The sequence below is a fragment of the Nestor notabilis genome, unplaced genomic scaffold (genome assembly GCF_000696875.1).
Source record: "Nestor notabilis isolate BGI_N333 unplaced genomic scaffold, ASM69687v1 scaffold13248, whole genome shotgun sequence".
Classification (NCBI taxonomy): domain Eukaryota; kingdom Metazoa; phylum Chordata; class Aves; order Psittaciformes; family Psittacidae; genus Nestor; species Nestor notabilis.
This window is the reverse complement of record NW_009940652.1, coordinates 558-26001: the sequence shown is the minus strand read 5'-3', so window position 1 is coordinate 26001 and position 25444 is coordinate 558. Positions and strand designations below refer to the sequence as shown.

Genomic DNA, 25444 nt, shown 5'->3' with positions numbered 1-25444 from the left:
AGGGAACAGGGGGATCACAAGCTTAGAACTTAAGCAGCAGCAGAGAAAAGTAACTCTGGTAGTAACAGAATGGGCTACAGTTTCTTCCACACAGAATCATTCCCTCAGCTAAGCAGTGCATTCTACTTCCACAACATTCAAAATACGATATTCAAATTCCAGGCACTGCAGGTTTGTTTGTTTTGGTTTGTTTTTTTTCTCTTTAGACAGCTTCTGACCAGGAGCCAGGGAGACATTCAAGTACTCCAAGGAATACATCATTAATCTACACTTTGTAAAAACACCTTCCACAATCAGCATATGCTGGCAAGTGGTCTGTCCTTTAGAATACAAGGGCAGCATTGTGCACGTCAAAAATTAGGCTCCAGAGCACCTTAGCCTACTACTGCTCACTGTGTTGCAGAATTGTTTAGACTGCACATCTCGGAAAGGTGCTTTCCAAAATAACTTGGACAATACACTGATTAGTTTTTAAGTTGCAAAACTGACAGTGAGCAGGGAAAAGGCTACTGCTAGTTTCAAAATCTTAAGTGAAGTATCATAACTGCAACTCTAAATTATGTTTAAAGAGATCAGCTAGTAAATATTTGCTGAGTATTAAGAAATTACTCACCTGGGACTAGAATAGTTATAGCAGTCTGCACAGCTTTTCTGATTATGCTGTCCAATGCAAACATCCAGTGTGGCTTGATATTATGATTTCGGAGAACTTTATTGACCTAGCAACAGAGGATTCAGTTCAGACACTGCATCGCGCCTAACTTAAAACTGTAATATATGTCATTATATAAGGTGTTTGAATTTATAGATGCTGTATCAAAGCAGGTGATTAAAACTATTTCATGTTCTCACTAAATGAAGAAAATGGCAATGTCACCAACTTACATTATTTTATTTCAAGTTGTGCAATATTTTGTATTTTTTATCAAGAACTAGTTCCTGTGTTAGGCGATTTTTTTATGACTGCAATACTGAAGTTAAATAAACTTCATGGGTGTGGACGGACCATATTATGAAAGCCTTCTAACTTAAGCTATTTAATCTTGTTACTGTTTTGGCATCGTTTTCACTGCTTTCTCTGAGCAATACTTATCTATTTTAAAGTACAATTGTAGGAAATATCAAAGAACTAATGTAATGGTGCTCCTTGATTCAGAAAATAGTTAATTAAGATTAGTTTAAATAGTCAGGGGACTTTATTTGTGTGCTATGCCATTTTGTCTTTCCTTCTACTTTTACTTCACATGATCAGATAGGAGCAACCCAGTGTAGAAAAATAAGTGTCTACAGGTCTGCTTTAGGCATATTCCTAGGTGTCTCTATGGATGCTCCATGCCACTTGCAAGAATGACAGGGAAGAAGCAGGTGGGACCATAGTGTCTAGCCACTGTAAAGGACAATAGCACAAACCAGACTTGGTACTGTTTTTCAGGCATGAAAGCAGTCCAAAGCAATAGACTTTGTAGGACCAGAACTCAAGAGGTTGCAGGAAGAAATGAGTTAAACTGTATTTAGGAAATTACGAAGCTCCTCAAAGCTTCATTTAAAAAAAAAAAAAAAAAAAAAGGCAACTTCTTTAGCTTACTGAAAAAACGTGGCAAGATACTTCACTCTTAGAAGATACTTCACTCTTAGGTCTTCCTACAAATGGGATTAGTTTGATTCTCTCACACTGTGTGCTGTAAAAACTGACTGAAGTCAGACAAATAATGGCTTCAGAAGATGTGTAAAACTTTATTAAGTTATTAACCATACTATTTTCACTGCCCCAAATCAACAGTATTCAGTAATGCAGTACTTTATGTAGGTACCTGTACTGGTTTGGCTGGGATGGAGTTAATTTTCTTCACAGCTGCCCATACGGTGCTTTATTTCAGATGGGTGACTGAAATGGCCTTGGTAACACACGTTTTAGCTGTTACTAAGCAGAGCTTCCGCACTGTCAGGGCCTTTTCTGTTTCTTATGCTGCCCCACCAGTAAGTAGGCTGGGGGTGGACATGGCCAGCAGAGCTGACTCAAACTGGCCTAAGAGATATTCCCTTCCATATAATACCATGCTCAGCAACAAAACTAGGCAGGTGATTTTTCCAAAGGAGCAGTTGCTCAGGGGCTGGCTAGGCATTAGTCTACTAGTGGCCAGTGATTGCTCTTGCATCACTTGTAAGGTTTGTGGTTTGGGCTTTTCCCCCCTTCACTTATTAAACAATCTTTATCTTCACACCCACAAGTTTTCTTACTTTCGGCCCTTCTGGTTCTCTCCTTCATCCCGCTGGAGGGAGTGAATGAGTGACTGGGTAGGGAGGCTGTCCTTGCACCTGCCAGCCAGGGTCAGCCCACAACAGTACCTGTCTCCTCAAGCCTATCGCCAGTGGCCACGAGATGGCACTTGGACACTGTGATCGAACTTGGAGAGCTGTCAGCAGCGCCAGGGAAGCCGTCCCCGTGCCTGACACCTCAGGGAATGGAAAGGCTTGCCTTCTGAGGCAGCACAACTCCTGTTTGCAAGCACTCTGCACCTTCTCATACTGACTCCTACCAAGATATTCACATGCGTTTAGTTAAGTGCAGCCTATTCAAGAATTGAAGAAGCACAATGTAACTCTGTCAAGAACACAACAACATAATTTCGCTATTGACATCTACAGCACAAACCTGTTTTTTCTTTTTCCTTGGTTGTTTTGATGAGGATATTGTGATTATTAAACCTTGTTACCTGAGGTTACCTTATAAAGTCCCGAGAACAAGGGAACTACTTTCCCTCACTTTAAGCAATATCCCAGTCTCTGAAGTATCTGAGGTCCTGATACTGATCTGGATTTCAGTGTTTTACTATAAAAATGTAATGCATGTCCAAAATAATTAAGACTTGGCTCATATAAAACAAAGGTTTTCTTTGAACTTTCTATGGTTTATCTTAGTCAAATAATAGAGAGATAGTAATGACAGACATCTATCAGTTAAAACCCAACAACTTGTAATGGTGAAGTTAACAGAAGAAGGTAAAATTTTTATTGAAAAGAACATGTCTCAGGCAATTACTACTTAACTGATGCCCAGCAACATCGCTATCAGAAAACCAACCCACATATTTGTACTTCCCCTCTGCCCCGTCCCATTTTGTTCTTGACTTTGTATGGTTGGGATTTTTTCTTCCAAGGGTCAAAACAGTATTAATATGAGGCCAAGTAGAATGGAGAGCTGAAGTGCACGCAAAAGTGAAGACTCAAAGAGAAAACTTTGGTTTGTGGAAGCCTCTCTTTTACAGATTCATTTCACACATTAGGTTTCTGTGTAGTCTATGCAACAGTTTACATGCTATGCCATCCTTCCTGAAAGCTCTACTTCTTGTCAGAGTGCCCCAGGTTTAAATGCTAACAGCATCATCCACCACATATGCCTACTTAAATTGTCATTTCATTTTTATTACATGACTTCAGTTTGAACTAGTGATGCCCAGCACAGCTGCACTCTCCCATGCTGGTTATTCTTCTTAATCATTAAGCCTAATTGCTTATGAACTAACATTTAAATACATAGCTTAAGAAGAAAAAGACATTTGCTTTTGGTAAACTACCTATTTAAAGGGTATCCATGTGTGTATTTGGTTGCTTACTGTAGGAAATAATAAATTTTGCATTAATTAGTGAGAGGAAAGTAACCTTTTTTCCTTCCTTATCTTGCTTATTATAAATTGAAATGAAAATGTTTAGCTTGGCAGAAATCTGCTGCTAACCAAAAATACTAGAATAAAACCTGAATGCACTATTATGAGGTTAATAGACAACTACTGGGGCCAGAAAGTGGCTTAATGTGTTAGTTTGTAGGAGAACTCAAATTCAAGAGATCTGTATTTATGAAGGATAAACTCAGCATTCAGTGTTGGTCTTATTTATCATAAACTCCTCCAAAATGAGGTTTTGGGTTTTTTTTTTAAAGGCTTTCCTGCTTTAGTATTATGACATAATGTTCACACAACCATGCTGAATCTTCTAGATCTTTGATCAGAAAAATCTCAACAGTTGCGTTCAGGGTCTGTGTCCTGCCAAAGGACCACGTGGCAACCAAACCAACTCATGCTTGTGGGCTGGGTTTTTGTTATTACAAGTTCAAAGCCCTCAACAATTATTGTTTCAATAACTCTGGATGGAAGTTGATGAAGTTCTGTTTGCTTCTAGCTTCCCCATCCCCTGGCAGTTTTGGTGCACAAACTTCTTTGTAAAAATGACAACTTACAGCATCTTGAAAACCAAAGAGCACAAGCTGCACTTGACTGATACCATGACTGTCGAAGTCTAGCTCCAGTTTCAGTTTTGAAAGAGTGGTTGCGATGATTTTACGATCAGTGGACCGTACAAACTCTCTGAGGCTGGAAACGAGTGTTGTGATATGTTCCCATTTTAGTTTGGGTTCTTCGGCTCCCTGGTAGAAAAAAGAGGGAAAGAAATAGTTTTCATAGCCATCTTTTGAAACATATACACAGGCCTCATCAGGATTTAGGCTTTGATAGCACTTTCTCCTTCACAAAAAACTTTTCATAAGAACAATTTCAACAGTCACTGGGTGTGGAGGCTAGGGGAGGAGAATGACCCTCCCAAAACAGATCACTCTTTCTTGTTAAGGAGCCATACTGGTTGCCCTGTCCCCAGCACGCCTTAAGATCTTCTAGTCCAGGGCTACAACATGTCGTGTGCCTACCTATCTGCCCTAATAGCTTTTTAATTATTTATATGAAAATGAGATCAGCTACCATAGGACAGGGTGAGGGATCCACTTCAATATAGCCAGTCATCAGGAGAATTCTCCAAATCAAAGTGGATCAAGATCAGAGGCTAGGATCTTTTACCTCAGAGATGGGTGCTTTAGTCAGTAGAATATTTGACTGCTCTAGAGCTTTTTCCTATTTTTTCTTATTTTTAGTTTCTCAAGTAATCAAATCTTTTTTTCATCTGATCAGCATTAATTAACTATAGTTAAAACCCTAATGTTATTGGCATAGTTCTTGATGAATGGCCAGCTGTAACATTCTAGCATAAACCTGGCAAATGCAACAGAACCAAACACCATATGTCCTTCTGTTGTGAAAAATCAATATTAGATATCTTTAGTCTCTATATATAATTACTTCCTTCAGAATAAGCATCTAATACTTCATGTTTAAAAACTAATATGGTTTTCTATCTCTGACTTAATATTTGGAATTGAAATTTTTATTCAGCTGGCATAACTTTAGAGAGTAAATACTGTCCTTTGCTTCCTAGTTCCTGTGTTGGATGGGTCTAACACTGTAAAAATTGGTCCATGGCGGACCATCCCCAATCACCTGGAGTGAGCGTGCACGGCAGGGAGCCGGCAGGGTTACTCCTCCTGGCGCAGGTGGACCCCCTGCGCCAGGACGAATGTGCACAGGAAAAAGAAGCCAGCAGGGCCACTCGTCTGGATGCAGGCTGACCCCCTGCGTAGGGATGACTTGGCACTTTGCGGGATATAAAAGGCCCGGGGTTCGAGAAAGATCTGGAGAAGAAAGGAGGGGGAGAGGAGAGGAAAAGAGGGAGATGGACCGGGACCTGGACCTTTTATGGCCAACCTTACTTCTGTGGGGATGCTCGCAAAGTATGTGCCTGCCACCCCGTTTGCTCTCAATGCACTTCGGAGCTGGCCTCCTGGTCATTGAACAAATGTGTAGGTTGGCAAGAATCTGTGCTTAGTCTGTTCTTTGGTAGCCTTTAGGTCTCTGTCTTTCTGGCTTGGGATATCTCTGGGGTTTACATCTGTTTTAGAGTTTGTAATACACTTTCTAGTAGTTTGGGGTGTATATGTGTGGCTTACATTCCTTCTCCACCTGGAATCTTTCGATCCCTGGAACAGTTACTTCTACTGCTTATTCTGATGAATCTTTCAAGCTTTTGCAACTTGGGTAGCTCATGTAAAAAACACAAAACCCAAGAAACTCAGGCTTCCACCTATTAGTAACTTCTTGCATTTAAGCAGGACATAAAAAGCCAATCAACTTCCTTTTAGCTGCAGTTACTATCACTTTCTGGTGGTTTGAGCAGGTTTCCTACTCTTTGAACAGGGTACCTCTTTTCAAGGGAGAAAGCGGTGTTTGGGAGTCAGAGTTCTGCATCCTCGTAAGGGACAGATAGTCCCACGCATTTGTGCTTTGAACTGTTCAGCTCTACAACTCCGTGCCTTTCTGCTCCCCTCTTGGGCTGTTCAAGCCCCGGCTGAGGAAGGTATGAACCACCAAGCACCCTCTCCAGGTTTTATGATTGAGTTTCAGCCTCTCACAATCACTGGTTATTCCTTTCATACACATGCTAACAACTGTGTCTGTTATACCAACGCTCTAGCAAAGCACAGATCATGGGCATCTCTTACTGCCTTCTATTTCAATGCTTTCTATAGTTACCACAACAACTATGGGTTCCTTCCTCCCCCCACCAAGAGTTAGAAGTTCTTTTTTATTGGTATGGCAGCAATTTCCAATTACATTAACTGTAGTACATGTGTAATAATTATATTGGTTTGCATCAGTTTCTAAACAGTACTATCTTTAGAAGATGAGTTGCCATGTTTTATACAAATATGTTTTAGACCAGCAATACTAGCCTTGAGATGAAGTGAGTCAATTAACTGCTAACACACACATTACGAACAAAAGCAAAAAATCATGTCATCCAATTACAGTCTTGCAACATTTAGCAGTGTGCTTGTGACCTGTAATTTACCCAGTGCCATCCTGAACTGATATATCACTACAAATTGTCCCCACAAAGGAGTGCCAAAAGGTCATTCTGCAATGTTTTTGTTGTTTGCTGTAGCTCCCACTGTTAGTCCGTCTTCCCTCCTCTCCGTATGTGCTCCCAACTGCTGTGAGGAATAGCTGCAATTTATTTTCCCCCTAACCCTTCTCTTTGCCCTTTTGTAGCTGTTGGCTAGAAGGCAGTGGTGAACAGTCAGCCACAATTTCTACACAATAACCTAACATAAGGCCAAAGCAGGCCAAAAGACCTAAACCTCCCTCCGTTAAACCAGTCAGCCAGAAGATGGAACTCTAAAAAGGGCAAGGTAATCACTTCTTGTGGATGATCATCATCTATTTCACATGAGTTGACCTGACAGCCTTGGTCCCATTTGAAAAATCACTGGCAAAATATACTATTATGAAAACATGGTTTTCTTTTGTCTGGCCAGCACTAATACCCAGGTATACACATAGTATTTACAAACAACACAAAAAGCATACGTAATGCAGCATAAACGATCTTAAAGCCACTTCTAATAGCCCAAAAACCCCAATAAACTATGAAAACTTACATGGTGTAATTTCCAAAGTCCCAGGTAATTGCAGATAAGTCTTAAAATTCTGTAAAATTTTTGCTGCCTTCTGAAATTATTTTACCTGAGCCAAAGCTTCCATCAAGTTCCTCACTACCTCCTCTTGGTCCTCAGTTAATATCCTGTGAAGGGTGGCTCTCCTTTCACTATCCTTCTTCAGCATGAAAAACCCAGAATCTTTTTCTTCAGGTGAAGGAGGTGCACTGTGATCCTCAAAATTTTCATCTGGGATGCTGAATGAAAGAGACTCAGTGAAAAGAAACTTTATAAAAACCACCCAAGGCACACATTTCTAACCTACCATATAATATAAATGCCAGAAATCTCCTTACCTCAAAAAAAGGGACCGGATTCCCTTCCCATCTTTTTCTCCACAGGATTTGGCTCTTGTTTTGAAAGAGAATGGATCAATTTTTAATTCTGTATCAGGTGAGACAGAACCATATTCACTGCTGCTACTTGTATCTTCCACCAGAACAGGGACTGGTAAGGATATACTCCGAAGATACTCTATTCATAAAGGAATATTCAGAAATTAGAACAGTGCCATTGCAGTTCTGAAGTGAAAAGCTTATTATTTCAGAGGAAACAGGAAGACCTCAGCCTTCCCTGACACCACTATAAAATATTAAAAGAAAATTGACCAAAAAACTCCTAAAGCTTATTTTTCTGGAATAGAGTTATCCTTCAGTTAATATGTTTTTATTTAAAAGTTTCCTAAGATATGGAAATGCTGAGCTCTTCGCAAGTTCACTTATGAAATTTCACCACTGTCATGAACATGCATCTTTTATCATCAGTTAAGTCAGAACTTTGATTTTTAAATCCAGAGCACACATTACTTCTGCAAGAAACTATTCATACCTATTTCACATGTGTATATTTCAAAATGTACTTTTTGACTCAGCTATGTGTTTGTTCAGTTCCTCCCACCCACCCCCAGTTCATTTCTTGAAAGAGATTAATATCCTTGCACCCAGGCCTGACAAGAGGTCTCAAATGCCACTTTTTTCAATTCCAGAATTTAGCTTAATAAAAATCTGTGTTATCTTTCTCCACAAACCTTGGCTCTATTGCTACTATAAAACAACCATTTCATTTCCTGTTTAGATTTCCACTAAATGGCCCTGTAACAACACAGTTCTTCAAGCCTGCCTAGACAATTAAGCCATAGTCTGGTAGGATTACAAATAGTAGTTTAAATTTGCACAATAAATCAGAGGTTCCTAATAGAGAAAGGTTACTTATTTTCATAATTGTGCCCACTTGTCTTTACAACATTTTAGTGTGACAAATTATACCAAAACAAGTGATAACCACATATCTACACAGTTATGTTGTAATAGAGCAGTATGTTAAAACTCACCATTTGTGTTAGCTGAAAGAACTGTGGGAGAAAAGCAAAGAAAAAAACAAATTAAATGTGCTGAAATTAATTGAGAAAATAAGCAGAGTCTAAAGGGTAACTCTCTTCCCATTTTTATGGGCTATCTGGACTCTCCTATCTGCATGCTCTAGATGTGTAATTTATTGCAGTTTAAAGTTAATTTTAATCAGGGTGTGGGGTGTGAAAACCACATTAACAGTGATCATCCAATGCCATCCCCTTTACATGGTATTTTTATTTCTTTTAGGTATCATGCTAAAAATATACAGGAAATATTTCCATATTATATGTGCACACATGTAGAATGTCACTTATACTCTCAAAACTCCTTTGTTATTTTCCGTAATTTAAAACGCTAGAGGAAATGACTATGTGAAACAAAAGTAATGCAGCACATGCACATTCGCTGTGGGACAAAGATTATTTTGCTCATGTAGAAAACTCCCCTGAGGCTCAATAGCAAGTTCTAACATAATGCAAAATGTACTCTATGCAAACATTCTTTGAATTATAACATATGTTAAACCAAAGAAACAAAAAACCCCAAAACCCACAAAAGCTCTACAGAACCATAAAGAGACTTTTAGAAACATTATTAGAAATATTTCTATCAATCACATCTGCGACAACAATATGACAGAATTCTGCTACAACAGTGTTTCTGCAGCAAGCTGCTGGAACAAAAGGTTACAACTGAACTTTCACCTAGGATGGAGTTGCGTTCTGTTCATCTTAAACACTGTATCAGCAGTATCATTAACAAGAGAAAAAATCCAGACTGAGCTTAGCAACAGTTACCTGAGAGCTTTGATGTGGACTTTCTTTTTTTACTTGAAACCTTCAAGAATTCATCTATAAGTAGCTCATGAGCAAAAGCTCGTTTATCAGGATCTGGTTCAAAGCAACGCAATATGAAAGCCTTGGCTTCTGCAGACATGGATTCAGGAATCTCTGGGTGTATTTTAAACATTCCCACCTGAGAGAAATCAAGGGAGAAACAATGGCCTACATTGCTCTTTTCCCAAATACTACACAGCATCAAAAAAAAAGTGTTTACATAGTAAAAGTGGTATACTGTTCTCAAGTTATTATATAATCTTTCTGTAACTAATATATTCATTAATAGGAAAAAGCCTAATGCGAACTGTATAAATAATTACATTTAAAATCCCAGAATTGCAAGTAGAGGCTCTTGCAAAGCAGAAAACTTCAGCTTTCCTCAGGTTTTCTTTTTTTAAACACCCAGGCTGCTGAATAGCTGCTATTGCTTCATTACTCTCTTTAAAATTACCCAGCACTCCCACTCAGTGAATCAGCTCATTCTTCTCAACATCCTCCCTAATCAAGCATTTCCTTCATCTTCTTTTCCTGCAATCTCTAATTCTAGCTTCTCCAAAACAGTCACAAGATTTCCTGTGTTTACAAATACTGGTGTGAGTTGTACAAGGAAGGCAACTGACCTTAAACATAGCTGCTTGTGGTTCTCCCAGTTCATAAAATGGGGGCTTCCCTGTGGCCATCTCAATGATTGTGCAACCCAATGACCAGATGTCTGCAGCCTTCCCATAGCCACGTGGCCCTTTGTCTATAATCTCTGGTGCCATATACTGAAGCGTACCTGTTTAAAACATACTCTTTGTTTTTTACTTAGGTGGACTAATGCTTCAAACAGACAGCTAAAGGACAAGAGGAACAAAGTCACTGAGGAGTAAGCAGTATCAAAAGAGTTAAAAATACTCTGTTATTCAACATTCACAACTTTTCATATGCAGTCTACATAAAACTCAAAATATCATTCAAAATATTACTTGTGCTAAAAGCATCTGAAATCGTCCAGCAACCTGATGATACTGCTTTTCAAAGTCCATGAAAATTAAGAGGCTTTGATGAGCTTTGGATCAGACCTAATTTTCATTTAGTGTATTATAGATTAAGATTAAAATAATGAAGATAACTCTGAATTGTATTCAGAGAGGAAAAGGAAGTGAAACCTGAAATCTGAACCTAAAATATCAGGTGATATGAGTATTTTTTCTGAAGTAAGGGAATCAGCCTGACGCATCATTCTGTATTCTGCTCCATTTAGAGCAGAAATAGGAGAGGATGGAACTAAAAAACAGTCACTTCTTGTTTTGTATAATTATTTAATGTAGTGCCACTACATGATCTAACATCCAATCAAATCATCAAGCAGAATGAGGATCAAGGCCAGGTTGGATGGGGCTTTGAGCAACCTGGTCTAGTGGAAGACTAAACCCCCCTGGCAGGGAGGCTACAACTTGATGATCTTTAAGGTGAGTTTCAAACCAAATCATTCTATGATTCCACAGTTCAAGTTAATCACAGGCTCTGTAGATAAGCAGTTCTGGAGGTGAAGCCAGATGTCCAAGCCAGTCATCAAAGGAAAAAAAAAGTTAACCTTATCAACAAAATAAAGAAACCATGCATACAGAAGAAACATACTCAAATAGAGCACAGGAAAGACAGAGCTCTTCTGTTGCAGAGGGCTTTCATGTCTCAACTTGAAATTCCAAAACAGCATTCTCTTTGAACAGTGCATGCAAGCACAGCATACAGCTTAAGATTAGGTTTACAAAAAGTTATCCTTGCAGCAACCTTTTATATTGATTTGAAGCCAATGGAAGTTCAGCAGCTGTGAATTTTGACCCTCCATACACAGATCAAGTGAGGAAAGGGTCTCATCTGGGAACATACCAGTGAAAGTTTCAGTACATGGATTGATTCCCGCAAGTCTCTTTGAAGTTCCAAAGTCCGAAATCTTTAATACTCCACTGTAGGTGTTGATAAGCACGTTATCACCCTGAGGAACAGAACATTCAGAGTAATTATTTTTCTCTGCTCACTCTTCATTTAAGACTTCTTGCACAGCCTGTTTCTACAATGCACTCTTTGGTAAGTAACAATTACCTCCTAAGGCTCTCAAGAGGGGACATGAAAGAGGAATCTATAGTGTTCCTATCTTACATAATTCCATTATCAGAAACTTCATCCTCAAAGTGAACTCCTACTACAAGAATTCAGTTAAAGAATACTAAAAGAAGGAAAAAAGGTAAAAGTCTTTTTTTTTTTTTCAGGGAACTTTTTCGTCTGCAATCTCCTTAGAAAAGAACCTGCTAATATCCCATACACAATATTCTTCACTTCTAATAAGCTTTTATGAAAGTTTGATCAGCCTGATGAGGATGCTAGTAGGGGACTTTTCACCAGGGACTGTAGCAATAGGACAAGTGGTAATGGGTTTATACTAAAACTGGGGAAGTTCAGGTTACATATAAGGAGGAAGTTGTTGGAATGAGTTGCCCAAGGAAGTTGTGAATGCTCCAACCCTGGCGGTGTTCAAGGCCAGGTTGGACAGAGCCTTGGGTGACATGGTTTAGTGTGTGGTGTCCCTGCTTATGGCAGAGGGGTTGGAACTAGATGAGCTTAAGGTCCTTTCCAACCCTAACTATTCTGTGATTCTATGATTCTATGAAGTTCTTTACAGTGAGGGTGGTGAGACACGGGAACAGGTTGCCCAAGGAAGTGGTAAATGCTCCATCCCTGGCAGTGTTAAAGGCCAGGTTGGACGGACCCTTGGGTGACATGATTTAGTGTGAGGTACCCTTGCCCATGGCAGGGGGTTTGGAATTAGATGATCTTAACGTCCTTTCCAACCCAAACCATTCTATGATTCTATGTCACTGAAAACAGAAATAAAAACATCCTTTTTATCACATCTTAAATGTCTGTATGTCAATTCTCCTAAAATAAAAACCCCCATAACCAACATGTTTTGTTGGTGCAAATTCAAATCAACACTGGCTCAATTACCTAATGCACAGTTCAGAACAGCAGAGAGAGTATGTGATAACAAGAACTTTTTTTCTGAAAGTTTTTAAATTACAGGACAAATAAATGGTTATGCAGTAACATAACACTGTCAGGCTTAATTCTCTGCAAATTCTTACCTTTATGTCTCGATGCACTATTTGATTATCATGGAGGTATTTTAATCCTTCAAGAATCTGCTTAGTGTAAAAGCCAATTGTCTGCTCATTGTTTTTTAATGGTCCCCATTTTGATCGTAGAAGAGCAGAAAGGCTGCCTATAATTTTGGAAAGAAAAAAAATGAGAGTAAAAATCTAATTAAATTCTGCTTTCTCCCCCAAAGGAAAAAAAAAAGTAACAACAAGCATCAATCCCAAACCAAGTGTAGGCACCTCTTCCATAACCAAAGACCTCTCCAGGTGAATGCTTACTTATATCACCAGCATCAGTAATTAAAAAGAGAGTCTCAGTATCTCCACTGGCCTCAGCTGCAGCAGAGAAACATATGCTTCCTAAAGCAGGCAGATCAGAACCCATTTAATCAATGTGCTCACCTCTGTTCAATTTCGGGAAACAAGCTGTCACAGAGGAATGTTGTAAAAAAGAGTGCATGTGCATGTCTTTGTACATACACCAACTCCACAGTTTCTTGAAAAGCTAAACTCAAGACGTGGAATTTTTTTTTGCGTTTGACTGCTGTGAGTTCTTTGGTCTCAAACAGAAGCAACCATCACCATCACCTTTCTCTTGTGCTAGGTACCTGAGGAGGGCTCAGACATGTGAGACTAGCTACTGTCTTTCTAGTAGAATGACTGCAGACCATCTCTGATCTTATTCGGTTTGTGTGGCAAGGTTTTGGTAAGAGGTGGCTACAGGGGTAGCTCTTCCTCATGTTGGGCATGTTTTGCCTGTGACAGTAACTGGTACTAGTGAGTGATCTTCCCCTGTCCTTATCTCAACCCATAAGCCTTTTGTTGTATTTTCTTTCCCCTGTCCACTTGAGGAGGTGAGTGATAGAGCAGCTTTGGTGTACACCTGCTGTCCAGCTAGGGTCAACCCACCACAGATCTGTAAGTAAAAGGAGCTCACCTGCCATAGCAATGATCTGAGCTGTATCTGTAGCACAGCCTATCTAAATACTGAATGAGAGACTTGAGCACTTTGAAGACACTGTTTTTCCCACTAATTTATGAAAGAGACATTAAAGAACATTTTATATTTTATTTACATAAAATATATCTTGTTGCAGTACTTCTGTTTTTCATACTTTTAAAATGTTAAAAACCAAACAAACCAACCAACCAACCACCAAATTAGTCTCCCCCACAACTTACCACCTGGCACCTGTTCCATGAATATCTTAATGAACCCATTCTCACTAACAGAACCTAAATACTGGACAATGTTCTTATGTTTGAGATGCTTATGCAAAGCTATTTCTTCATGCAGAGGTTGGGAGTACCTGGAAAGAAAAAAGCAGCTTATTCAGTATTGAACTTCAGGAAGAAAGCCTTGTGTTTACTGTAGCAGCTGAAGTTCTATTTTAGGTCGCATGAAACACGTTTATGCTGAAAATCACTCTGGTGATTGTGACCACCACATCCTATAAAAACATGTCATCATATATAAATAGACATAACTTACATAAAGTAAATATAATATTGTGTACTCATACACACACAAAACATAAATATACACAAACAGACTGAGCAGAACAAACTTTGTGGAAAATTAACTGTTCTCCAGCCTAACCTGAAGAGAACAACTGTTGTTGTGCAAGCAGTTGGATTCAGACTAATGCCCAAATGAACTAGTAAACCATAAAGTTAGCATATAACTAAAATTGCCTCAATAATGAAAACATATCACCATTTAATTTTTAATTAATTAAAGTAAAAGTCTTATCTAAAATCAAGAGTGGATAGCTACCAGGGTAAGAAAACAGGAATAATTTCATGGTGAGATATTCAGAAGAACTGATCGAAACAATTTCAAGGAATGTAATTTAGTCCAAGAGAAATATTTTTCAGACATGTAAGCTTTTCAGCAGTCTTTTAGCAAAAAACGTTTCTGGAGTTTGGAACCTTCTCCAATGTGGAACACCACCAGAGCTCAGCATCCAGTGTGCTCCCTGGGCCAGCCCTAACGCTCTTCTTCCAACCCTGGGTGAGCTGGAAGCAGATCAGCTGCCAGATCCTATGTATACTCTGGCAATATATAGACAATATGCTGAGAAACTGGTGGCTGCTTTCACTAAAGCACTAACATCTGCAGGCAGACTTTCAGAGTAGCTGAAATAGATGAGGGACACACACCTCCTTCTGTCAGCAAAGATGTGAGACGGAGCTGCAGAATCTTGAGCAAGTAGAAGACAGTCAGATGCTTATACTGAGGGAATGCTAAACATATCAGCAAACTCGACTTTGCAGCTACTTGCCACCGAAAGAAGTAGTTTAACTACCACCTTCACCAGGTTGTTCTCAGCATAACACTTCCACGTCAACACTGGTACATTCTAATCCCCTAATGAACTGGTAGAAAACTTCGATTTTATTTACTTATGAGAGAAGGGGTCACTTCCTGCTGCTTCAAGTCCAGGAGTTAGCTCTCCCTGGACCCAGTCAAGTGCCACTGCGAGGAATGCAATCAAAGCACAAGTGCAATTTCAGTTGCTAGGGCCAGGCAGCTATCAGCTCACCCCAACAACAGGATCAAGCTGCAAGTGGAGGCTGAGCTCTTAAAGCGGAGGGAGAAAAAAAGAAGAAAAGTGGGCATCTGAAAATCTCCCTGGAAAACAACTGCTGCAGGAATCAAGGAAAGTATTTGGTTAATGAGAAGTGTGATTATGCAACTCAACTAAGCCTATTTACCCAAAAGTAATTTGAGTTTTGGCTTGCCTCTCCACACATGACTATAAAGATTCTAACTACACTGTTAGTCATCCAGAAATGCAAAATCAGAGATTATATTCCTGAGTTCTGTTAATGGGATATTCATTCAGAGCAGCAACAGCAAGACCATTATAATTCTCTCTGCACTTTCAAACTGCACAGTTAATTGAGTCTTGAGCAACTAAAATAATTTAGCAATAAAATAAAGCTCTAAGAAAATTCTCCAGTGGGATGAAACATTACTTTAGAATTTAGCCATTAGGCAACTTTAAATGGTATGAAGGAAGACAAATTCTTAATCCTAGAAAGCTAGATCTTATTGTCATCTAATATGACTTTTACTTTAACTTGGAAACATGATATGGCCACTGGTACTGTTTTGTAGCTGTGAAAAGGCACTTGAGGGCAACAGCATTGCATGAATGTTTCCTTTTCTTTCAGAATGTGTCTCCATACACATTCTTAACTCCTTAATTCTTATTTCCTGACAATTATGTATATTATTCAGCAGGTTATATTTAACATACTGTATCAAAGACTTGCTTTTTGGACAGAAATCATTGCATTTCTGGCCATTGCATGCTCTGAGTCAGAACTTAATTATTTCTTATGAATCCAAAAGATGGATTTTTACTTTGAAAATGGTAAGAATTAGCTTCAGAGATGAATCATTTTCTTTCTATAGATTTCTTTCAAGGTACTACAGGAGCTGGTTATAATTAATCATAAGTTAATTAATAATTTTAATAATATTTTATTACTCTGCCATTAAAAGACTACTACTTGAAATATGTCCTGGAAGCCTGTAGATATTTTTGAAGTCTAAAGAAAAGACTAACAGCTCTTAATAATCTCTTTTCCAGTATGCTTTGCACATTGAACCTGAAACTTTTCCACTGGAAATTCTTTTAAAATGTGTATTGGAGAAGAAAAATCTGGATGATTTCAGTTTTTTCTTCCTTTAAAGTAATTACCACTCTACTCTGGCTATTCTATTAAACACAGTTGTTACAAACAATTAATTTCTTATTAATACATACAAAACTTGCAACTATATTTAGAGTCAATGTTACATGTAATGATGCCATAATTTCTGAGAAATTGTAACACATCTTGAAGTTAAATATATAATAATATAGAGGATGGAAGGATTTCCTTTTCCATAATGTAAGTATGGAAAAAATTGTTAGACCACACACATATCCATATCGAACAGCCAATATATGCATGGATTCAAAAAGACTTTGAAGGATTCATTTTTTAATTGTCAGTGAAGATAACAGCAAGTGAGGACAGAATAACCAAAGGAAGGTCCATGAAAAAGACCCAGGAAAAAGAAACTAAGCCAGGACACCAGGTGGCATTACTGACCTAGTCTATAAATTACACAAAGAAAACTGTAGGAGTTATCGCAGTGTCCTGTTAGCATCTAGGCTCCAGTACAATTTAAGTAACAGTTCTTGGTGCTTGGTAGGTTACACAGAATAATGCTCCTTTTCCATAAATGGTGGTTTTACCCACAGGGACTTACACTCTAGATAAAAGTGAGAGGAACAGCAGCCACTGTGGTGGGTTACAATAGCCTCTTTATTTACTGTTTTGAATACTAGCTCTCTCTTCAAGGTGACTGCTCTGTAGGGATGGGTAAAACTAGCTTCGTTCCTGATATTAGTTGTAGATTGAACACTGCACAAACAAGGATACAGTTATCTCCTCCTGAAGAGGAAATGCAGCCTGCCAAAATATGGGAAATCTTGCTGAAGGACAAGCTATCCATTAGATCGTAGTAGTAAACCAAAAAAACCAAATGGGCAGAAGATGACAAAAAACTTGGAAATACGGATTCCATCCCCAACTGAAATGACGGACAAATATTGACCAGTTAGTACACTCGATATACTGCTTATGTTCATTTAGTATTTCATTCCTCCTGCTACTAAGCAGCAGGACTCTGTCTTTATCAGAAAACCTTCCTTTATAAAAATTATTTCTTTAACCATTGGGAAGGGAGAGATTTACCTTTCTTTTACCAACCATGGCAACGACTTTATTGCCTACTTTTCATAGCTTTCCTGAACATAAGCCTGAGTTACAGTCTTTGACAATATTTTACAGTCTGAGAGGCACTTCAAAGATCCAGGCACTCCACTCACCTGTTAAGAAGCAGCTGGAACAACACTTGACTGCAAAAATCAAAAGCTAACGTAGAGTACAAGAACGACTTGACAGTTTGTCAGTTTCATTTGAAAAATCTTATCTTTAGAGTTGCTATCACTTTTATAATAATATTTGTGGAAATCTACATATTCAAAATACTAGATGCCTACAGATATACAAGTACTAAGGACATGAAGTATCTGGTCTTTACTTGGCAACTTTTACAAATAAGAGAGGGCCACAAATATATATATATAGAGAGACTGCATTAAATAAAATGGACAAGAAGATCATTCTACATTATTTCCTCTAATGTTAAAAGGCTTCATAATTAATGATGCACAAACAGGAAAAAGGAAAATGTTTTTCACAACAATTCAGACTCAGAATTTTAAAGGATGCTGCAAATCATGAATTTCAATAGTTCTTTTCTATGGACATGCCTGAGCATGTCGAAGTAGATAGAGCTTATCACTAGGTGTTTGAGTAAGATTCTGCACTTCAGCAATATTTCTTTTGGAAAGAAAAAGTACTCTAAATTCTCAGCTGTGATCATAATCTATAATGCAACCTGGAAATATCTAGTTACAAAGACAGAGAACACCATTATATACTACAGACGCGTAATTTATTGACAGCTTTGTGGAAGTGGTACTCCTTGATCAAACTGGTTGATCACATTACTGAAGAAATTATGTAATGCACAAAATTTAGATCCAGGCACAGTTACTATACCTGCTGTCTCTCTCTGGGATTTCTTTAATAGCAATTCTGACTTGATTGCTCAAATCTCGTCCTGCATATACAATGCCGTAAGTTCCTTTGCCAAGAATGACTCGCTCTCCATTTTCATCATATTCATAATCATACTGCAAAGCAAACAACAACATTAAATGAAACAGGGGGATAAGATTTATTCCATTTGACCCTGTGCTTATAGCCAAGGCATTTAAGATACTAGTTGCTTTCTGCAGATCATGAAGGAAAGAAAAGCACTTCAAGAAGACAATTCTGATTCCATGCAGACATGCCTGTATTTCTCCACTGACTATACAAACAGCACTGGCTTCTAAGGTAGCTATTTCAGATAAGTGCATAAAGCTAACCCTGCCTTTACTTGTTCTATGTAGCTACCCTTGGATGTCTTTCTTACTCAACAGCATCTGCAATTCTGCTGGCAGGTGCTGGGAAAACAAGACGACAGAGGGCACTCTGCGCCAAACTGAAAGCCTCAGCTACCAAACTGACATAGAGAGGATACACTTAATTGGTTCCAGATGCTCTCCTGACCTGACCACATCTTCCAAAGCCAGCATAACCTCAATTTTGCCAGTGCCAGGTCAGCCAGCAGAGTGTGCCAAGGGAGGTTAGCCAGGATTGCAGTGTATTAAGCATGGTTTCGGCTGAATTTGAATTTCAAAGAGTTTAAGGCCAGTCCAGGAATGGTCATTAGATAGATTATCTGACCTAGCCTCTTGTGTAACACAAACATGTAACTTCACACGTTCACTCCTCCCATACTAAAGCCAGTAGTCTATTCCTATATAGTTTTTCTTTTCCTCTTACTAAAGACTGCTATCTTTTGTTAGAGAGAATTCACTAATTCTTTCAGTAGTTTGTTTCAACAATTAATTACTCTTATGGTGAAGTCAGCTTCTGAATTCAGATTTCTTTGGTGTCACTGTTTAATTACGTTTTTCTTCAACAGAGTAAGAAGACTATTAGCACCTCATAATTTCCTTGTAAAAATACTTACCCATTGTAATCAAGTCACCTACTGCTTTTCTTTTTGCTAAGATAAACAAATTAGGCATCTGAAGGTTCTCATTATAGGATATTTTTCTATCCCACAAGTCACCACAGTGATTTCTCTTTGTCCTATCTCCAATTTCAGATGTGTTATAAAATGCCTACACCAAAACTGGGACAGAGGGCTGACTGTATTCTTTCTGTGGCATTGACTAGATGCCTCTAGAGCTTTGGGACACCAGATTTTCATGTGATAAGTCATAGGCTTAGATATTCTATCCTGTTCCCTGCCTGAAAGAAAGCCTAAACACCCTAAATACAGCATTGCACCCAATGGCCCTGTACTCACTTTCCAATTATGCATATGTTCAGATAGAAACTCAAGGTGAGAATACAGAGTGTAACAGCATACCCAGGCAAGCTATAACCTAGCTAAGAAGGGTGCCAGCAGAAATAAGGCATCCTAAGCTTCAGGGCAAGCTAGTGGACTAAGAGTATAAAACAGGCTCCCAGCAGCACCAACATCATCACCTGATTTGAGTTCGCTGTTCATTGCCATGTTTGCCTACAGACGGCAACTGGCAGGGACAAGCCTTCCTTTACCACAATTATATCCCTACTTGTTGTGCAGACAATCTGCCAATAATGTAAGTGCAGACGATTCCAGTGATGCATGAAACAGACAACAAACAGTCTTTAAAATCTAAAGAGATGCTAATGCTGCCTATGATTACACTCTGAAGTAACTGTTACAAGAGTCATTCTGCAATAAGCATGATTGGAAAATTCCACATCTGAGTAGATTCTTAAGTGAGTATGCTACCTGAAATACAAGAGATTTAGCTATGCTTGTTATAAAAACTGTATGAGGATCATTAAAAAGAATAATTAATTTATAAATAGTAGAGTATAAAATTTTGTAAACAATAACTTGTCTAACTTCTTCCAGAGAATAGTAATTTACTCCCTTTAGTGAAATCCTACACTAGAAGCCCCAAATTCTTAGTACACTGGGGTGTGGAGGGGAGGGAGAATATACCTCTAGAGAGTCTCCATCACATTCCCCTTCCTCTGTAGTCTTCCCTATTTCCTCAGTGATACTGTTCACCATGTCAAAAAACCTGTAGAAGGGAAAAAGAAAAGGAAAGGAATAAAAAAGGTAAATATACACGTGAGACAGTATGTGGACAAAGAGAATGCTTCTCTCTCAAGTAATGAATGAACCAAAAGAGGACTTAAGTATAGTAAGTATAAACTCAGTGTAAAAGTTTGTTTGTTGGGAAGTTTAATGTCTGAAATTATTAATGGAATTTCTATTTCAAAATCTATGTATCCAGCAAAATTCTCATCCTATACTGCCATTTCTTTATGTCCAATGAAAAGACTGAATCATCTTGACAAAGGCCTGGAAATCTTGCCTACATTGGGAGAAGTTTTCGTAGTGCAGGAAGGCTAGCTTCAAGTTTTTGTCTGAATGAAAAGGGGGCTATTTTACAACTTCCCATAAAAAACCCCGAAACCTGTTACATATGACTTCTACCCCTTTGAAAGAATGTAAGTATATGTCATGCTAAGGTATTGCTCACTTGTCTTCTAAGAAGTGCTCAGATATGGAGGGGAATGAACGTAACAGAACCTATATGAACTAGAATGAATGAGAAAATAAGCTCAAGATTCAGCTGGGAGGTGGCCACAGCTGTTAACATGGAGTACTGCAGTGATTTTTGGTAAAATTGACTCCCTTTTTTAGCACAAAAAGACAAGAAATTTCCTCTGGAAATGCCTTCCGGATCAATTCAAGACCACAGCCCCCAAGCTTATGGAGCAGAAACACTGCACAGAGAAACTGAGACACACCTGATTTTGTGCAACAAATGCTTGCCAAGTTTCCTGTAGAGGTACTGGTACAATCTTACTTACATGAATGTGTTGCTAACATAAAGGAAATAAAGTGTATGATTCTTCATAATCATAAATAAAATTTTAGTTACAGTAAAAGAGAAATCTTGACCAGACCTTGTTATTCCAAATGTTCCCACTTCAGAAAGTCCATTTTAAGTTTAGGATGCTTTGTTGGACTGGGAGCAATGAACACTTGTACAAAACATTAATATGACAATTACCAGAGAAATAATCCCACAAGTATGTTAAAAAGTAATTAAATTTGTAATCATATTTGTTTCTAACTTTTGTCTGAGCTTGCACCTTGACCCTCCAAACCTCAAATCTCCAGGGTGCTACAGCTTTCACATGAAAGATGGTCATCTCTGAGGATGCTCAGGTAACTTTCACTGCAGTTCTGAACCAGTCAGTCCCTTTTGTGCATGTTTTTATGCAACTACACCATGACAGGCCATGTTTTTTTCTGAAATAACAAGTGACACACCTTCTGCAATGAAGTTCTGTGCAGAAATAGATTTGAAAGTCATCCGAGTTGTGCAGCACATATAGGAAACAGCATCGTTCTTCAAACTTCGAAATGCTGAAAGAACAGCCAAGCAAACATGTTATTAGAAAAATACATTTGAACTTCTACCAGGTATGTCAAACCACACAAATCAATCCATTAAATACATAAAATCACCAAGTTAAACCTAAGAAACTTCCTTATTGTAAAATTACACTCTTGTGTCCTCCAAAGTTCCCCTTCTGTTGTTTGCTATCATTCAGCTTGCCCTCGTAGCCCACACATTGCACAAGAATGAGTAGGAGCAAAGAAGTTAATAGGATTATTTCCATTGACCTGAGTCATTTTTGTCTTAAGTGCATTTAGGTAAGGCCCTTAAATTCCGCTCCTGCAGCCAAGATAAAACATGGTTTCAGGATCATGTTAGAAAGCTGGAATTCAAACTATGAGTTTGAATGAGTTCATCCTGCTTTAGAAATCAGCCGCAGCTCAATCCTGAACACAAACATTTCCCATCAGTTCCTTGTGAACTGGTACATTGATGGTACGTATCAATGTACCAAAGTTTTAAAATTAAGTCAGCGTCAATAAATGAGGTGAATGACTTTACCACCCTTGCCCACCCATGTCTTTCTTCAGTTTTGACTTTTCTTTGCTGTAACAGAACAAAGATAATGAAGAAATATGTATGCTATTTGTTTATGGATGCATAGATGTCTCAGCAGAAGAGCAGAAGGAATGCAAACTCTGGTACAGTTCTCAGTGTTCTAACCCAAGTAGGCTGCTGCAGCAGTTGCAAAGATACTTTCACCAGAACTGTTTTATATGCATGTCATTACTGTGCTCATTATGTAAAATATTAAGCGTTATTTGAATCTTGTAAGTTTGTCACATGTTGAGTGCCAGGTGTCAAACTTATGCAGTATAATTTATTGTTACTATATTAGAAAAGATTAAAAAAAAAACATGGCTAGGGTGTTACAAGAGAATATATTGCTGTATTCGAGAAATGAAGACATTCTTATGACACAAGAAAAAATCCACAGTCCTGGTGAAATTAATTTCTTATCTGGATCAAGATAGCCATCATGTTTTTAATTAATTTATAGCACAACAGAGTAGAATTTTATTTTATATTGTACCAAAGGATTATTTGTAATGTTTTTTCTTTCGATATCAGGAAATACTTGTAATTTTCCACCTTTAATAGGTGTCTGTGGTTGTCTGACCCTTGCTTCTTTTTATGATTACTCTGTGGTATAGCCCTGTAAGTTTTGATAAATGGCTCTTTAGACAAGCTGGGAGGCCTGCCTTTCATAAAGCTACTTATGAGAAAAGAGAGCTTAATTATAAGAATATTTGCCTTTGGGGGTGATGACTCATTCTTACGTTAGGAAAAATTTGTAAGTGCTAAGTAATGTACACATCTGGGAAGACAGTCACTATCCCCAGTTTATACACTGGCTTTTAATTCCATTTTTTTACGCATACAGGTAAACTCTCCAGATATGGAGTAACTGATATTAGCAGAATTACTCATTCATTTCAAGTGAGTTTCATGTGAGTTTGAACATTTAACTGAACACACTGTCAGTTTAAACCTGACATGCACAGAAGACACTGACTAACACAGCAGTGAATAAAAGGGTAAGAATGTGGAGTGTACACAGAGGGCAGGCAAATTCATAAATATTTAAGGCCTTTAAGTGAACGTTTACACTGCTTAAATGCTGCTTTCCTCCCTGGAAAGAAATAAAAAAAAAGATAAAGTGAAAAAAAGGAAGACTGAAAACCACCAAGTTATAAAAAGAGACAGGATAATTTGCTCAGGAAATGCCTCCTTCTGACAGTTCCTAAGCACTCGCAATACCCACTGACTTCTGTGACAGCAGAATTGGTGCTGCACTTGCGAAACTCTGAAGACAAACAGGTTAGCATGATGGAGCATGGCGTTGTGCCCAGCTCACGTGCATCCAGAATTGCCTTTAGACAAGGAGAACTACTGCAAATGCTGTAACTATGGCTTGCTTATACATGCAGATGAAGCAGCAGATAAAACAGTTGAGCATTGGCAGCAACCACAGAAAAGCAGCTCGGTGGAACTTCGGTCTGTTTTCTGGAAGTGTAGCAGTACAGACACCTCCCACTGTCATAATTAAGCAGTCTGATGAGATTCCAAGCTCCAAGAACTTGGGATGGAAGGTAAACATCCTTGTTATCCGTTCTTAAGCTACAAAGAAAACCGGGTGCAGATCTGAATACAACTTTTTCACTGTTTCTAACACTACATTCATCAGCATGACCTCTGAGGCACTCTCCCACAGGAACACCACAAGTAGCAGTTATTTCATAATCCAGGGCTTGTCCTGAGCACTGAGAAAAAGCCAACTTGTAGCCTAGCAACTTCAGCCTGCTACTTTATTTTTTATTTTTTAAATTGGAAAAATAAAGCTGGTGTCGTTTTTGCTCATATGATGTCAGCTCTGCAAAACACTAGTAACTTTTCTGGATAACCTAAGATGCAAATCATTTTAGGGTAGCAGCCATGTTCCAAAAACTCTGATAAAGCCTTTAAGATTAACAATACGTTTTGGCCTGATTCAATCATAAACATTTGTGTTTATGACAAAAGTAGAGTTACTTACATCAGTGCACAAATCACTGATCAATGAGTTTGTTAAGCTAAACCCAATTTCTATGACTCCCTGCATACGGGATGTGATTTAGCACTGTGCAGCTCAGAGTGCGCTATATGCTTTCCAACTCCCTTTGCAATTCTTGAGAGCTCAACTCTATTACTCATGAAATAAGGCACTGATTGCACCAGCAATCTGCGAAACTTAAGTGCTGGTACAATAAACTTGTTTGGTGTTAAGAGGGAACGTGTTGTGTTTGTGAGCAAGACTAAATTGTATGACTGCCTGCATTACTAGAAACTAGACCACAGCAAGCCAGGATATTTCTGGTGTTACGTGTTCTTAATATTTGGGTTTCTCTAGGTCTGCATTGCCAGCTTTCTCTTAATTTGCACATGCTTTGATATGTGTTCTCATTCTTTTGCTCATTATATTATTACCTTTATATAGTCATAATGGTTTTGGTTTAGTGAAGCCTAAAAACCCTATTACTGTGTTACATAGCACACAGTGCTGCACTCAGTCGCTTCCTTGAAGTATTTGCCAAAAGCATTAGCTATTTCAATGCTAGATGTCTCTTCAGATCTGCTCTCTCCTTATGTAATGTAGTAAATATTTATGGAGGCTTTTGTTGGAAAAGCCTTCAAGATGTACAAAGACTTACCTTGTACCTTAAGGCTGAACTTATAAAGCTGGCTCTTACTAGTCTAGAAAGGCTGAGAATCCTCATAAAGCTGGGAACTCCCCCTTCCTAGACCACTTTAAGTCTAGGAGCTTCAAAGGAGCCAAAAAAAGTCTTGATATAAAAATAGATTAGAAGCAGGCTTGGTTCTGAAGGCTATCCCACTCCAAAGAATACCCACCTTCATACAAACAAGAAAAAATGAGGAAAACTGAAAAAAAATCAAGTGATCAGAAACTTGCAAATATTTGTAAGAAGATGAAAAAGTCTTATTCAGTTTCATACTTGCATAAGATAAAGATTTCCCCCTGCAGCTCCTCATGGAGGCAGCCAGAGAGTTTTCTAAGAATTCACAGTGACTCTTGGCT

General features: G+C 38.4%; 1 protein-coding gene across 1 annotated transcript in view; it reads right to left on the bottom strand.

Moving 5' to 3' along the window:
• Positions 1-23696, bottom strand: part of MAP3K5 (mitogen-activated protein kinase kinase kinase 5) — a 31342-nt gene extending 7646 nt beyond the window's left edge. Inside the window, exons 1-14 of the mRNA XM_010020468.1 lie at positions 23629-23696; positions 21738-21833; positions 20391-20472; positions 18338-18471; positions 13889-14016; positions 12695-12831; positions 11442-11547; positions 10187-10344; positions 9525-9702; positions 8706-8726; positions 7672-7849; positions 7404-7572; positions 4235-4420; positions 614-719 (exon numbers count right to left, since the gene is read on the bottom strand). Coding sequence (XP_010018770.1) covers positions 614-719; positions 4235-4420; positions 7404-7572; positions 7672-7849; positions 8706-8726; positions 9525-9702; positions 10187-10344; positions 11442-11547; positions 12695-12831; positions 13889-14016; positions 18338-18471; positions 20391-20472; positions 21738-21833; positions 23629-23696 — 1747 coding nt within the window. The remainder of the gene's footprint in view (positions 1-613; positions 720-4234; positions 4421-7403; positions 7573-7671; positions 7850-8705; positions 8727-9524; positions 9703-10186; positions 10345-11441; positions 11548-12694; positions 12832-13888; positions 14017-18337; positions 18472-20390; positions 20473-21737; positions 21834-23628) is intronic.
• Positions 23697-25444: the final 1748 nt, after the last annotated feature.